General features: G+C 35.8%; 1 protein-coding gene across 1 annotated transcript; it reads right to left on the reverse strand.

The window, feature by feature from the left end:
• Positions 1-2,202: 2,202 nt before the first annotated feature.
• Positions 2,203-17,298, reverse strand: LOC132311613 (uncharacterized). The gene is made up of 8 exons (XM_059809612.1): positions 17,173-17,298; positions 16,594-16,617; positions 14,603-14,708; positions 14,426-14,494; positions 10,451-10,944; positions 7,234-7,495; positions 3,344-3,552; positions 2,203-2,483 (listed from the first exon to the last, which is right to left on the reverse strand). The coding sequence occupies exons 1-8, from the start codon at positions 17,175-17,177 to the stop codon at positions 2,417-2,419; spliced, it is 1,236 nt and encodes a 411-aa protein (XP_059665595.1). The 5' UTR covers positions 17,178-17,298; the 3' UTR covers positions 2,203-2,416.
• Between the last annotated feature and the right edge of the window lie 231 nt (positions 17,299-17,529).

Genomic DNA, 17,529 nt, shown 5'->3' on the forward strand with positions numbered 1-17,529 from the left:
GAATTTCAAAGATAGAAAGTTTAAGGGAAGAAGAATGATTTTAGGGATTAAAGAGCATCAAGCTAAATACTTGCTGGATGTAATAGCGGATTAGTGTAGTCACCGCTTTAATTGGGAAAGATAACCATTAAAGCGGGTGGTTGGAAAGAGAATTTATTACCAAAATTTGAATTACAATTTTAGGCCGATTCAAATTCCAAACGCTTCGTATCATAAGTGATAAAAGCATTTGAAATTCAGGGGGTATTTATTGGCACCAAAACTTGGCAGCCACTTCAGCAGCGACGTGGACCAATGGGAAGCCAATAAGTGTTAAGCATGTCCAAGAATGGTCGGCCAATGGAGAAATAGTAGGAGAAGATTTAGGAAGATATCTATATATTCAGCCACCTCACCAAAAGGGTTGTTACTAAACAACCGAGACTTGTGTTAATTTCAAAAGGAAATTTCATTAGAAATAGAACATTGAAAGAAGTTGGCTAAGGTGACATAATTAAGTTCCTATAAAATAGGGATTTAGTTATGAGAAAGGAAATTGAATCCTTATGGAAATGAAATTCAAAAGGAAGGGGCAGCCACGCGAGTGTATGGGTCAAGGCTATAAATGGTCTTCCAGCCATTTAAGGGAAATATTTCAGTCAAGCTTGAAGAAAGAAGTTGCTAAAAATCAGCAACTTACTAGCAATCTTCCAGCAGCTTTCTACCGACTTCTTAGCAATCAATATTTTCTTCAACAAAGGTATTCTATTTGAAGCAAGACGAAACAAGAGGAGAAGAGACGTGAAAGACTACTGGAGTACGACCTATTTTCAGCAACAAAGTAAAGCAAATCAAGGAAAAGAGAGATTTCAGTAAAGACTTTCCCATTGAAACTGGAGCATCGATATTGAAGGCGAGGAATGTTGGGCCGTAGCTCAGTTTGAATTTCAAAAGAAAATGATTGAAGCAAGAGAGATTTTAGCAAGAAATAATTAGAAATTAGTTAGTTTTAGAACTTCTATACATAGAAGTATTGTATTCCATTTCTAACTTGTCCAGCACCACCACAAAACATGCATTTCAACTAAAAATGTTTTCAATTGACTCTACGTCATTTTCCTATCAATTTCTTTATTTCAATTTAATGTCAATTGATTAGATCCTCGTCAACTATTTCGATTCAGCCATTTACTTTCTTTCAATTTCAATTATGCCAATTTTAATTACGCAATTTTAGTTAGGCTTTGAATTCAATGGCAATTGATTAAATTCTTGCCATTGAATCGTAGTGACAATTGATTAAATTCTTGTCATTACTTGGCTGATGGCAATTGATTAAATTCTTGCTATCACGTTTCAGTGGCGATCGATTAAATTCTTGCCATTGTGTTTGGCTGGTGGCGATCGATTAAATTCTTGCCATTGTGTTTGGCTGATGGCAATTGATTAAGTTCTCGCCATCTGTCTTCACTCGGCCATTCCATCCATTCAAACATTCATCAGCCGTTGCATTTCTTTAGACACTCTAAAAAGTCCTTGCTACAAACAAGGCATAAAAGAACCTTACTAGGAGTTCTTACTAGTCTCTCTCCCACACAATCGCCTGAGAGTCAGTCATCGGAAAAAGAGATAGGTTGGTGTTCAATTACATATTTTGGGTATTTTGTACAAATACTCTGGCACGCCAGCGAAGAGTCCATCAACCGGCGTAGGGAACAAAAACCGCGCGAACACCCTGCCTTACATCCAACTCTAACTCTATGGTTGCCCAAATCTCTTCTAGTAGGGAGATCCTTTGATCACATCTTTTCCATTACTTTTTCAGGCCTCAATACTGTGATCCAATTTGTTTAACGCCATGATGAAATTCCTTTTAGAATTGAATTTCCCATACTATTCATATTTAACTAATTTGTTTCTCTCCAATTTATTGTGTGATACAATAATAATATACCATTGGCCATAACTATTCAAATAAATAAAGCATTAATCAATCAATATAAATCCTTAATATTGATACCAAGTATGAAACAGACCAACGGGCAAGGCCTGCAATGGCCTAAACTCGCCAAAATAAAAGTCAAGGGTTCATCCCACTTGAGGTAAAAAGTTTGCTCTAAACTCTCCAAATGTGTATACCATGACAATATGCGTGTGTGTGTGTGTGTGTGTGTGTGTGTGTGTGTGTGAGAGAGAGAGAGAGAGAGAGAGAGAGAGACTAGATTATTGGAAGTAAACACGCCATTAATGGTTCATTATATCATCAAAAAGCACAATATGAATATAGGTGCAAGAGAAGGTGAGAGACACACAATAGATAAATAACTTTTTGACAAACGAACGGAATGTAGCTATTTTATTTATTAGCTTATATCTTAGAACGATAGCGGATAGGACACGCTCATTCCTTGTCCTATCCAAGTTCAACCAGACACGCTCATTCCTCCTCTTCTGCCTCCTCCAGCCATGTTACAAAGGGCTCCAAAGCCTTCACAAAGGTTTGCCTGTAAGTTTTATAAACAACGGATCAATATCACAAAATTCAATAGGAACCGGACAAAAATAAAATAAAAGGCGCAGGAAATTTATAGTTCAATGCTACGAGCAGAAAAAAACACTCTTAGGCATCCAATGGACCTATTTCAAGTCAAATAAAATATATATATATATATATATATAATAAAAATAAAATAAAATAAAAAAGGTCCACCTTTCCTTATCATCTGTTATAAACCAGAGATGTTGTGCCGGTGAGAACCCAAGTCCCATAGGGCTTGTGGAAGCAGTCTAGCACCAACGAGGTACATTACATTTTTCAAGATAAAATATCACACGTATTGCCATCACTCATATCTAAAGTGATTTCTTTATCAATTATATGTGATTAAGTGGATCCACCATCAAGAAGTATGATTAAGAAAGAAAAAAAAAAACTAAAATGCCACCTTGGTTAACCATCCCACCCGTGCGGATAGACATTTTCGATTTTCATCATAAATTTTGGTGATGGTCACCGAAACACCTATTATTATCAATATGAAAATCACTCAACAATAATGGAATACAACAATAAGAAGCCAGACTTTTTTGTGGCATTCCACAGTGACAAGAAAACTAAGAGTAGACTTGTGCCTTGCCGTTAAAAAAATTAAATGGACACTATTATTATCTTGGGAATTTCAATTATAATACACAACAAAATCTAAATAGGGAAAGAAGACTTCAACAAGCATGAATGCATTAACATGAAGATTGCTGGTTTGTTGGACGTACGGGCACGTCATTTCTTCTTTTCAATAACTAATCAATTAGTAAAGTAAGTGCCAATATAATCAACTTAATTATTAAAACAATTATCACATACCTGCCCTTCGGGTTCGATCCTTTACGGAACCAGTGGAGAATGGTGTCTTCTGCAAGCACATCCTGATCGTATAGGGACCTCACAATTTCAGGGAATAACTTCATCAGCTTAGTATCCTCATAGCATTGGACCTGGACTTTGTACAAGAGTTCCAGCTCAAGCTTTCCACTGGTGCAGAAGGTATTTAATAAATTTGCCCATGTTTTCACCTGGATATAAATTTGGAATTTTATAATGAGTTCCAGCTCAATTTTTGCTAATATCATCAATTTGAAATTTTAGAGTATCTACTTTTGCACTCGTAATGCATGTGAAGACTAGGGATGGCAAACACTGAGGATTTGGGACAGATTTGCTTAAACCCTACCCCAGCTACCCCACCCATCCTAAAAAAAAATTATCCCATCCCAGTCCCAAACACGGGATGGAGATTTAGTCGCACTACCATCTATGTCCCAGGAAGAAAGTGAAAAGCCCATTCCTGCCCCATTTAATTAAGCCAACAAATCTACGGCAAGACATTATTATCCTTAGTAACATAAAATTACCTAAACACCTCCTTTTTAACAAATGAAAAATTACATAAATACCCTGATGTTGTAACATATGGTCATATTTTCCCTTTTCCTCACTTCATTTCTAAGGTCCTAATACATCTGTGATATCTATATATACAATGTCATGGTTGTTGAAATACCCAATCCGGATCGTACAATCTTACGATCCAATGATTGAGCAATCCAGATCACATGTAAAATAGCTTGGAGGAAGGATCTATAAGAACGAAGAATCACATAGGATTGTACGATCCTGCTAAATCATGTTTTTTGTTCTTCTTTTTGATTTGTTACAGCTCTTTTGGGCAAAGAAATTTGAGACATTCAAGTAAAATTCCTAAATCTTCAGCCTAATCGGGAGAGGGGTGAAAAAAAAAAGATCCACTGTCAAAGGTAGAGATGATCCAACTCTGAACTTTACAGGTATATCTCAAAGCTTCAAAAAAAAAATCTGTTTTGCTTTATTCCTCCTTTTTTTAACAAAAAATTGAAAGAGCTGCTTTGTTTTCCTGCCTATATCTCAAAACCTTCAAAAAAATAAAAACAGACTTTGTCTCTTTTTCTGTTGTTCTCTCTCTAATTTTTTTTAAACCGAAAATTAATATTCTCAAATGAATTGCTCGTATAATTAGGCAACTAATGATTCCTCAATTTCCTTCTTCTCTTTGTTTTGGCTTTAATTTTTTCCCATGAAATTCTGCTTGACTGATATGTTGATGCTTTTGTATAGAGGAAGTCAAGAAATTGATTTCAAGTGCTTCTCATATTTATTACTCTCTTAGTATCTTTTTATGCTAATTGATTTTGCGATTTTGGTTGCTTAAACATATTCTCTATTTATATCAAAGATACTTTTATTTAGAAAGTTACTTTGAGTTAATTTTCTAATGGTTTTATAGAATCTTACGATCCTCAGTCCGATTCTACAATTCCGATCCTATGGACGCCCCTCATCCTACATATATAATCCCAGTCCTGACAACCTTGTACAATGTACAAAGTATAAATGATATGTATAGAGGTGAGCTTTATTCATATCAGAACCTAATAACGTGATAATGGATATTATTATGTATTCTCATTTCTGAGTGCTGAAAGCTTAGACAGAGGGGGGTAGAGAGAAAATACTCTCAAAAAGAGTACGCTTCACAAGGGTGAGACCCTTCATTGCTATTCGTTCCTCTATTACCACTCGCAAAGGCCAATTCCCATTCACCACAGCAAATCTTCATTTGCCAATACGAGTAGTAAAAAAGGACAAGGGTTTTTCGAAATCTTCTATTTTGATTCCAGAAACCAAATGTTTAAGCCACACAGATGATTCGAGTATGAGGATGGGAGGAGAGCAAATTCCATTTTTGTATGGTATACACACACACACACACACACACAAAAAAAAAAAAAAAAAAAAAAAGGGAAGTTCTGTTATTTATACACAATTTATATAGATCTGAGATAGGTTGGATGACATTCTTTATTCAGCTAATTATAATCTGTGCGCGCGAGCGCGTGTAGATAGAGAGAGAACAAGGTACACCCATATGTCTCTTTCATATGCCCTCTCGCAGCGACAATATGATTAAGAGAGACGTATTGGATGGGGTGTGGTGTTGAAGAATATTATGATACAAGTTGTAAGTTTCGGAAGAGGAAGACTTAAAGAGCACACAATATAATTTAACAATAGAAAAATCCAAAGAGAAAGACCAAGGGCAGCCTAGTGGTACTTCCTTTTCACCTTCCAAAGTAGAAGATTGAATGTTTAAGCCCATAGAGGCAAAGTGGGTGTGCTAGTTTCAAATAGGAGGGGAAAAAGAAAATCAAAGAATAGATATGAGAGTCAGAAGAGAGTGAGGAAGGTGGTGGTTCAGCATGTGTGATCCATAGATCTTTGCTTCAAAAGCATGTTGCGTTTCAGAGATATACTGTTATGCAGCTGGTACGGTATAAAGCAGAGATAGGAGATCTACTGAGTGAAAAAATACTGTTTCAGAAAGAAGAGAGTGTTCAGATAGAAAATAAAATAAAATTGGTATAAAGCAGTAAGAGAGAGGACAATCACTTCTTTTAGTAAGAGAGAACGGCATCTGACAGATTCTCTGAAAGGGGAGATCAGTCATATTTTTTAAAAAAGAGGGAAAAGGTCACTGTAATTATGGCAAACCTCAGGAAAGGTGGGAGTAATTTACCCAAATACCTATCCCATCAATGATTATCTGGTTATTCTGTTTACCATTTGACCATACAATGGGGAAAGATAGATACTCCAAAAGAGTTGACCCCTATACAAACACTTCTCTAATCAGTTTCTGACAAGAGACATCTCTACATAATACCAACAGCACACCAAGAGGCAAATGAAGGCTTCAGCCTCATATTACACTGCACATGTCAACTGGAATAAACAATCAAAATGTTTTTCAGATAATATTTAAAGATAATATGGCATTTACTGCATTAAGTCCAATATTCTAGACAAAACCATACAACCAAAATTGAATGTGATTGAATTATATTTACCAGACTTATCAAAAAAATAAAAAAAAAATTGCTATTTTATTTTAAAATTTTAAGGGAGGGTGGGGCCGGTGGGCATATTATGCTTTAAAATATAGCCTCAAATGCAACAACTATAATATAGAAATTTACAATAAAGACAAAGCCATGCCCCCTCCACGTTGTATGTGGCTCCTCTCCTAACAAAAAGTTTTTGCAATGTATCACCTGATTCACCTCTTAAAAATAAGAATCAAGTGTAATTGCACAAAGCAACCACACAAAGGTCTAAATATGCAATGTGTGATTTGTAAATAAATATTCACAATTACATGCATTACAGGCAACAAGGCAATAGGCATTGAGAGGGATGAGGTGGATTGGGATGGTTTGGGTCTGAAGTCCATGTTCTTTCTTAATAAAATTTCTCGTGTATCACTGTATCATACAAAGAAGTGTCGATGTGCAAAATATTGCATACTGAGATCAGACAAGGAGAAGGCTTTTTTACAGGGGCAAAAGAAAGAGGAAAAAAGGTCCCTTAAGTGGTGAAACACAGATTCCATGTACATAGTCCAGAATTCAGTATATAAAATGTAAATAACAAGAGAAAAATCATATTGTTACTAAACAGGTAAGATGAACAACTATTGCCATTTATTCCTAAACGAAAAGGTGATAACACATCAAGGGACAAAAAAATCAACATATAGAATATCAACCAAGGGTCTAAAACTTTTTCTGGGGCTCAACAAGTTTAAATAAAAAATTTATAAGCTTTAAAATTTTAAATGTTTCTAGCTTGAACCAAATTAAAATTATGTATATAACACATACCTGACGAAGAGCTGCATTAGCATTCTGCTGTTGATTCTTCCCAGACCATTGAACAGCATCCATTAGAACATCCCAAAGAATCCGAACAACTTCAATGTCTGGTAATTTAGCATCTTTAACATGTTGCTTCACAGATTCTATGACTTCAATTATATCAGTTTCCTCTGCTATTTGGGTTGTTAACACAGATTTCATTTCCCTCAGCTTCACCTCGAATATCTTCTTCTCAAAGTATTCAACCAAGGGTATGAGCCCCGCCTTGCTGGAAATAAAAATCCCCATACATGGATAAGTTATTCCACTAATAAAAGAGAGTACACACTTCAATTGTAAATAAGAAATTCCCAAATGGACACTTAACAAAGTCAAGAAAATATACTTATTTCATAGATAAAGTCAAGTCAAGTAAAGAAAATATTCTTATTTCATAGAATATTCTTATTTCATAGATAAAGTCAAGTGTGGGGGGGAATAAACTACTGCAGAATATAATACTTTATGATTGCACTTTTGACATCGTTCTAGGGTTTAGGTGGAAGCCTGACCTCTCTTTAGGCCTTTCTCTATTAGGATAGCCGCCTCCTAAACAGATGCCAGGTGAAATTACAACACCAATAACCTAAAAACTGTGAGATGCTAATTAAAGTTCTGTAACAGAGCTAAGTTCCGCTTTAGATAATCATGAAAGCTGCCTCAGTGAAAAGCACCCTAGCTTAGATCTCCAAATGCCAACTTATAATCATAGCAAAATACTCACTTGACATATCAGAGATAACATGATCCAGCTATTCTGATAACTAATATACACCTTTACCTAATCAGTCAGTTCACTAATAATGTCAATCTACAAGGCACAAGACTCCAGAATTTTCAGCCACCCCAAGCCAAAGAATTTTTTTTCTTTTTACTTAAACAAATTAAGAAATAAGGCAACCCATTTGCATCTCTGAGCATCACCATAACCAAATGATAAAAAAATATATTAACTCCAAGAAGGATACCCAAGCAAAAATGATGGAACAGTTCGGCCATTGAGTTTCAGCCACACAACTCAGTGAGTGCTGGTATCCTTTTTTGCTAATAAGGAGATGCATGATCATCCACCATGCATTCTATAATGAAGGAAGAACCATTCAGTAATCCACTATGACACAGACAAAGAAAAGGGTAAAACACTGTAAGTCTACCTAATCGATTGGTTTGCCTTGGTTTGCCTCTAACGACAGCATTACCACTAGATTGACTCCAACCCGAAACCTCCAAACGCAGCTATCCTATCAACATGATCACGCCCTAGCCATGTCTTCTCTTCAAAGTCATCACCAGGCAATACCTCCCACAAACACAAATTATTATGGATAAGATTTAATGATGATTTTCTAAATTGCCAATTACTCTTCCAAAACCTTCAATATTGTTCCTCAAAAGTCAGATGTCACATACTCATACTAAACTCTCAATCACACAAGTATCTGTAATAAAAAATTTGAAAACTCGTAGTACAACTGAATTAGATTAAAAAAACCTAACAAGTTCTCTTTTTCTCTCATTTCACTAACACAAAAACCCATTTTCTCAAAAGTATATTTGTAATATAAATCACTAGTCCAAGCTTTAAAAGAGTCAGAAACAAATCTAAAGACCTTTTGATAAGATTGGAAACCAAATGAATGAATTTCAGATTTAGAAACCTAAATTTTACAAATTTCTGCATTGAATACTGGTGCTAGAATTTGCGTACGGTGTTCAACTATCTGTGGCGTGGAGAAATGGTCCTCAAAAGTGACTACTGGTGCTGAACTCATTGTGATGCTGAGTACCAGCACTCAAAAAAGTGACTAACGATGCTCAACAAACAGTTTCACACAAAAAACCTATTTAAATTCAAACACATCCTAAGTTTTTCAATAAACAATTTGAAAAATAAATAATGACAAAGACCAATGAAAATGTTTCCAAAATACTTTTTTTGAAGAGACCTGGTCTACAAAACTTACTAACCTGAATCTAAAGTGGTCTACAACACTTACAAGATGTCTCGACATTCGGTGAGCTCTTCCCTTGAAGCACAATCTTCAAGTAAAACAAATGCTACTCTTCGTCTTATTCCACACGTAAACTACTTTGTGCATGTTTGGGTTTGGCGTTGCAATTAGGCAGGTTTAATGTGCTTCTAATTTGAATCACTTTTAATTGTGTTTGGTGACACAAAATCACACAAAAAAAGAGAGTTTAACAGCAGAGAAGCACAAATTTGATGCTTTTGCAGTAGAGATCACATAAATTGTGTGGTTGCAAGTAGCAGTAAAATTTATGGAAGAAGTATATTTATGGAAGCGCTTTAATATTGCATCCCCAACCAGTATATGGCTTTTTAACAGTCAGCAATTTTTTGACGGGTCTACAAGAGAAAAAGCTTCATGGAAGTTATAGCAATGCCAAACAGGCTCTTTACATTCTGTAATATAACTTTACCAACAATATTAAACCTAACACAAACTTTCCTATGCACGACACAATGAAAGCATGAAAGGAAGCCAAGTGTCACAGGCCTAGAGTTCGGGGCGTGAAGGAATTGAATTTTGGCCCCAATTTTCAGCTAATGGTAGATTTACCATGATATTTGACAGATATTTGAAAAAATACATTCAGATAGCTCAGTGGATAGCTGTGTTAAATTAATAGGTTCTGTACATGTTATGCTCTGGAACTTGCATGACCCAAGTAAAATATTTTAATATCCTTTCTTTTATATATGTCAAATAATTTTACTTAATGTTTATCCATATTACTGTGGAAAGAATAATATTATAGATGGACACAATTACTATAGGAAGTCCAAAAACATATCTGCCTATTTCAGCAGCAGTATGTGGAGATGATGCAAATTTCCTCATTAAAATAATAGGACTTCCGTACTTGAGCAAAAGCCAAGATGAGGATAATAATTCCAATTCGTTATCAAAGCAAACCAGAGCATATAGGAACACAACAGAAATAACAAAAATAAAACTAATTAAAGATACTTTTTACAGCTGTCACAATAATCCTTACAAACGATAAGGAGATCAAAAGCATTCAGCATCCCATCCATTAACATTGCAAAAGTCCATGGGATTTTTATTAGCAGATGCATAATATATTTACAATTAGCCAATATAGATATAACAAAATTCCTAAATAAAACAGTTCCTTCATTTATAAATGGAACACCAACCTGAAATGCTCCGAGAAAGCTTCAGAAGACCGCTTTGAAGAGGGGAAGAAGTCGAGAAGGTTGTCCTCCATTTTACCCCGCTTCAGAATTGAAATCAAATCATCAAGGCTATTATCGATCAGATATTCCTTGAAGAAATCTGTTACAAATGAGAGAACTAGCCCTTTGGCCACAAGGTTATCCTTAAGCAGTGGCTGGAACACAGTCTCCGGTGGGAGACCTGACAGCTTCTGGGAAAATGCAAGTGCTGTGAAAATTGCAAGCTTAATCCTTTCATTTTCCTCAAAAAGCTCCAATGACTGAAGGAATCTTCGCATGACATTTTCAAGATTTTTTATGAGAAAAGGCTTTCGCCGCAAAATCTTCTGTATGTAGATTACGAATGGCAAAATAGCTTCACGTTTAGGCTCACTGGATATTATAGAGTAAGGGTGATGCTCCCCTTCATCAGGTTTAGTTGTGCCAGGTTGTGTGCGCCCACCTATGAAGACAACCTGCAGTTATGAAGATTACATCAGCACATAAGGTGTCCACCAAAAGTAAATGATGATACGCATGTAATACTATTAAACAAATGGAAAAAAAATAAAAAATAAAAAAATCTAATGTCCACAAGAGCAATTAGCATTGTGGAATACAAGTTCCACAACATGGGTACAGTTCCATTCCATTAACACCAAATTTAGCAACCCAAATTAAATTTGGTGTTAAATATACATATATAGACAGCTTATTACTTAATTCTAGTGGTTCAACTTCATGGCTGAATTCTATTCAACCTTTAGGAATGGTACATTGCAGGAGCAACAAAAAGTGAAATGGGTCATTATTGACTACATTTGTCCTTAGTTTATAGAGCTAGAATAACCGATAATCATAGACATTTGGTGCCCAAATTAGTAAAAGGCTGTGATGAATTGAGCTCCACATTAGTCATTTTACCTAAATCTACTACTGATTTAAGTTCAAGTCTGAATTTGTCCCCACCTCTAGAAATCAAGCACAAACAACATGGGAAATATATGTTCAGCAATATTTGTTCTCAGCTTTTTGTGTGAGGGGAATCTAACGTACTGTTTGATAACTCAATTCAGCGCTTAATTCTGAACGGATTAAGTGCTTATTCAATTAAGTGTGTTTGATAATGCAATTTGACGCTAAGCACCACTTTAAATGGGGTAAAACATCACTTATCACTCAATACGCTGGAAAATTTAAAAAATATCAAAAATTTATTTATTTTTTAATTACCACTTAAAAACTTCAGTGCTTAAAATTCAGCTCTTAAAATTTTCAGCACTTAATTTTCAGTTTTATCAAACAGCACCTAAGTTAATTAATTTCCGAGAAAAAAAGAATCTAAGTTTATTTAAATATTACTAATACATCTCGAGTCTCAAAGTTAATTTTCCACCAGGTAATAAATTTTCCATTTTGTACTCTTGGCAGGAATCATTTGAGCCAGTTTAAGAGTTTAAACAGTATTGGTTCTGTATATTCCATCAGGTATTGGTCATGACAAAGCAAAACTATTGAGTTATTTTCCTGATTAACAAATGAAAAAATCCCTATTGGTTTGAGCATGGATCTCATAAGAAGCATTCATTTATCTCTTATTCACTAATTTAACATCGTTCACAGCCCAATACATCAACACAGTTAGAACCCGTTAACCACCATCTACTGTAAAAGCTTAAGCTGGTAGAGAGGTGTAACTTATATATTTAAATCCTTCAACACGCCCCCTTCACGTGTGGCCTTCTTTTTTTGGTCCAACACCCGTTTCAATTTTAAATTCAGGGTGACATTGAGGTTTGAACTCGAGACCTTTGGCTCTAATACCATATTAGCCACCATCTACTCTAAAAGCTTTAAGCTGTTAGAGAGGGTGGAACTTAAATATTTAAATCCTTCAACATAACCCATAGTTAAAATCAACTGGTTTAGAAGCGTAATTCTAATACTCTTATTTAACCAAGCTAAACAACCATTTTACCCTTACAGTTCAGCCTTGGAGCCTAAGATACCAAAGTTTCCTTGCATCAAAGTTGTGTTTGCACAAAAGAAATATAGAATCTCATAAAAGGAAAAACCCTGAACAGCAACGCAAAATAATGAAAATTTTATAATTCTTTAAAGGACTAAGTTGGGGCTAGATAGATGACTGACACTGAAAAGACAAGTAGAATCTAAAGCCAGAAGATCCAGGTAATATGCTGGGTATGATGACTTTTTAGGTCAATTGACTACAATTAAGATTCTGTCAAATGAGTTCCATGCAGCATTACTCAAAAAGCGCCAAAAGTCTCAAACAAGGACCCCTAGTCCCCACTTCAAAGTCATCCTTTTTCCAAACAACTGTTGAGCATAGTTTACTTCCAGAAAATTATTACTGACATGATAAAGCGACATGGCTCAAAAATTTAGGGAAATATCCATCACCACATCTAGTAACAACACTTCTTTATTATTATCATGATGTTTCTAATTCAGACACGATTAAGATATCCTAAATGTTTAACAAAAGTAACAATTTGGTAATGTTTCGGGGAAGATAGCGGGAGGATGACCTGGGACGTGCACTTTGTTAGGCACTTCCTGGGAGTTGGAGGATGCATTGGGCTCTTGGAGTTGCTATACAGTCAGAAGGTGGATTCCTGGGTCTAGGTGCCCTCATCTGCAGGGAGGTTCGATGTTCGCTCTTTCTATGGGAGACACTCACATGCTTCGGGGCCTGCTTTCCCGTGGAAGCCTGTAAGACGCACTAAGGCCCACCCTAAAAGTAGCCTTTTTTGCTTGGACAGTAGTTCTAGAGAGGATTCTGACGCTAGATAATAAGGAGATAGATTATTGTCCCCTGGTATTGTATACACGAGAGACAATGAGTTGGTAAATCTTCTTCTTTTGCATTGCCCAGTGTCCCAGGACAGTTGAGGTCTGCTTGGGGTCCAGTGGGTTATGCCTTGGTCTTCGAGAGGCCAATAGAGGCTTGGAGAGGTTGTACATTGCGTTGCCAAGTCCGTGACTTCTGGAGGGTTGCGTCTTGTGTGTGTGGTGGTGTATGTGGATGGAACAAAACAGGAGATCCCTTACTGGTGAGGAGCCTCCTATCAGGGCGCTAAAATTCTCTATTATTACTTCTCTTTTTAATGGGTTCAGGGGAGATATTGTAAATCTTTAGGTAAGATAGTTGATTTTTTTTTTAAGTATAGAGAGTTCAGGGGCCCTATTTGGTCCTTAAGTAGCTTCTGTGCGCAGCGTTCCCTGTTTGGACGCTTCCTAATGAGGGGAGCTTTCAAAGACTTCTTCAAGAAAATAATTAGCAATCAAGAAAAACACTTATTCACTTTGACAACCTAAATCCAAATAGCAAAAAGCAACAAAGACGTGAATTGGAAAATAGACCACATGCTAGAGGGGAATAAAGCAAATTCAGCAAAAAGCACATATTCAGCTTATGACATGTTTCTTAGCCCTAAACGCCATATAGTTAAAAGTCTCGGTCAAGACTAAGACAAGAAACCTTAGTCGACCGTCTCATTGGGGGTCGAGAGATATTATAACCCAGTATAACACAGCGGAAGTTCAAGGGCAGTTCAAAATGAAGATCAGCCAACCTCATAGATAATAATATCACAAGGCACGTAAAAATTAACTCAGCAAGACAATCCAAGGAAAAAAACGCGTTTTCAGCAAGGAAACTTCTCTTGAACCACGGAACTCATTTTTTGCAACTAGAGACACCCCAAGGGACCAATCATTTTGAAGCTTATTAAAGGCTTAAGTTTTTGGTTCAAATGACGATGATGGACTCCAACCCTAGGTACAAACTAGTGACGTGAAATATATACTAAAAAACTACCCATAGAATGAAGAATTCAGAGTACCATTTCTGTAACGGACTAACAGTTCACTGTTCGAATAAATTCTTATGAAATATATCAAATCAGTAAAAAAAATATTGAAGATACTTGCCTCAAAAAAAGTGTCACCGTATCTTGAGAAGTTAAGGTCTGAAGATTCAATGCTTTTAGCGACAAGTTCCTGCATGTAACAAAATGCTCATTTTGGTCCATCGTGACGATAAATTCTCACACACACACAAACACAAACACAGAGTCAACAGGATCATAGATAAACAGATAAACTTACCAAATCACCAGCATTATCCACATAAATCTGGACCACTGCATCCGAAAATGTTGCAGGGTCCAGAGGTGTTGCAATATTCCGTTTGCGGGTCTTAATCCGCGTACCACTGTGATTACAAAGAAATTATAAACCAAAAAGTAGTTCAGTGCAACAAATTTAATAGCAAAAGCAGAATTCAAGATCATCTCAGCATACAGTAGTCTCCACGATCTAGATTATGTGTGTGATTCTAAACAACATGACATATAACAAATGATACAATATGTCCACCACCTAGAATATACTTGCTATTCCAAATGAAACAACAACATCACAATAGATTCTATGCAAGCATTGTAGGTTCAAAATTTGCAAGCCAAAAAGAGGAATGGGAAAAAATTACAATTCAGTCAATATTCCTAAGTTGTTTAATACTAGGGGAACGCTAGCATCAACACTCCTATGGAAAAATCAGCACACACTTCTAGTACGGAATTAGCAAAATATATTACAAATCAGAAGCACATGTCAAACGTTATTGTCACTTTGCCTATTGATGCATTTTTTTATTTTTCTTGGTAAATGAACCCCATTCAAGTCTAATGTATCTGGAAATGCAAATGATCCTTTCTAGGCAATGTCACAAATACTTGAAAATTCAAATCTTGTTTTTGTTTCTTGCTTTCCCACTCTGTTCTAAGATGATGTCAACTGTCAACAGACAACAATAAGTTCAACACTCAAACTTAGCCTCGCAAGTAAAATGGTCATTACAAAGGAGGAGCATCTCTGCATCAAACATGGCACCCTTCAGCATGCATTGATGCTTAAGACACTAAATAATTCACGCACACCCTACACACATCAATAGTTGTAAGATGATTTTTTTGACATAGTACACATACCAGAATAGGTCATACCATGCCACGGCAAGTAGAGACATGGCTATTCTCTTCCAATATGTGATAAACAATAAACTTGGAAACTAACAACCCCCCCCCCCCCCCTTCCCATTAAAAATAGCAATGCACCATGGACACATTGAGCATGTGTACAATGAGCATGTGTACAATGACTCACAACCTAGGAAGCATGGATAATTCTACAAGAGTGGCATACCCGTATTCGTGGGCGGAGTTAAGAGGGGCCAACAAGGGTCATGGCCCCCCCTATTAATAGAAAGATCTTTCTGTAGTGATAAAAGCTCTTTGATAGGCTTACACGCCTACTTCGGATGGGGGGAAACTCCCTTAGCAATGGTTAAAGATTAATGCCTTTTATGCGCTTCATGATCCAGCTCAACCAGAATGGCTAACTAAAGGCAATAGGTACTAAAATTTAATTCTTGAATAATATTTTTTCTTTACAACTTCATCTTTCACCTGTAACTTCTCTCTTCCTATTCTCTATGTTTTGTTCTTTTTTCATATCAGATTACACAATACTTAATTAAGTTCATCTTTCTCGTTTTTTGGATTGTATTTTCCTCTGATATATATCCTAATAAGAATAATATTATGAAGAAATTATATAATGATTGGTTTTTCAATTTTTAATTATACAGTACTAGTTTGGCCTCCAACTCCACAACGAGGGGGGTTTCATACAATGGATTGACCCCCTTTTTAATTCCCCACCCCAACCCCCCCTAACAAAAAAATTAAAATTCTTGGCTCCCCCGCCCGTGTTGTGTCTGTATCGAATAAATACAGAGTTCCGATCCAGAGTAAGTGTTGGATACTTCCTAAACCTATCCATAATTTTTAAAAATTAAAAATAAATAAATAAAAGGAAGGGTAAAAGCAATGAGCAGCACAAACTGCAATAGCCCTTTTGGTGCCATTGTCATGCATTCAAGATTCAAAAGCTTAATATAATCTTATATAATGGACCAATTGAAATTCTCAGGTAGAAACAAAACTGGAGAATATCCTAGCAAAAATTAATACGATATATGATTACAAGATAAGGAACATAAAAAAATTAGAACATTAAAAGAAAACAGAACTTACCCAAGAGTGGGTCTCTCCTTCGAGCTGCACGAATCCAAAAAAAAGTATTAATTATACTTCATCTATGATTTCAGGAAGAAAGAAAAAAAACAACAACAAAAAAAAAACAAAACATCATAACAGAGCAGTGTTCTTGATACCAATATAATTGATCATACATAAAGAATCAAGAGGGGGAGAGAAATAAATAAATAAATATATAAGCTCATAATTTCATCAAATTCGAATCTTTCTTTACAAATAAGAAAACAAATTAAAAGTCCAGTAGCCCTAATCAACCAAAAGACACTGAACTGAGCAAATTGTTGTGAAATATATATCCACGTATACGCATAGATGCACAAACACATACAAGTATAGAGAGTAAAAAATCAAACTTTTAGTACATAAAATTGTGTGTGTCTGTGTGTGAGTGAAAAAATACAAACTTTTGAGTTGAAGTAAAGATCTTGGAGGATAATTGTTGAAAAAGGTCAAAGAGGGTTGATTTTGGAAAAGAAATTTCATCAAGAAGTACAGATCTTCATATGTTCAGAAGTATAGATCTTCACAGATAGATGAAGGGAGAGAGAGAGGTACCTCATAAACCAAGACCGAAATAAATCGAAGATCTCTCTGCGTCTAAACTGCGATACAGAGAGAGAGATGAGAGAGAGTCTTCGCTGGTGTTTGGGACGTATATTAAAAAGGTAATGAAGTACAATTACAATTCATTAGGGCTCTGTATCTCGCGAATTCAGCCGTCGGATCAAAAGCTTTTGCTATCCAACAGTCCCGATTGTGCGCTCACTGAAGAGTAACTTTATGGTAGATTTTACTTCCTATAATGGATGACTTTTTTTTTTTAATGGTTAATTATACTTGAACACCAGTTGCAATAAATCGAATTCTTTGATGAACAGGGCTAGTTTGAGGGTGTGAACCATGTGGTGGTTT

Source organism: Cornus florida, unplaced genomic scaffold, assembly GCF_030987335.1.
Source record: "Cornus florida cultivar Cherokee Brave unplaced genomic scaffold, ASM3098733v1 CherokeeBrave_3.0.0_Hap2_Chr06, whole genome shotgun sequence".
NCBI lineage: Eukaryota > Viridiplantae > Streptophyta > Magnoliopsida > Cornales > Cornaceae > Cornus > Cornus florida.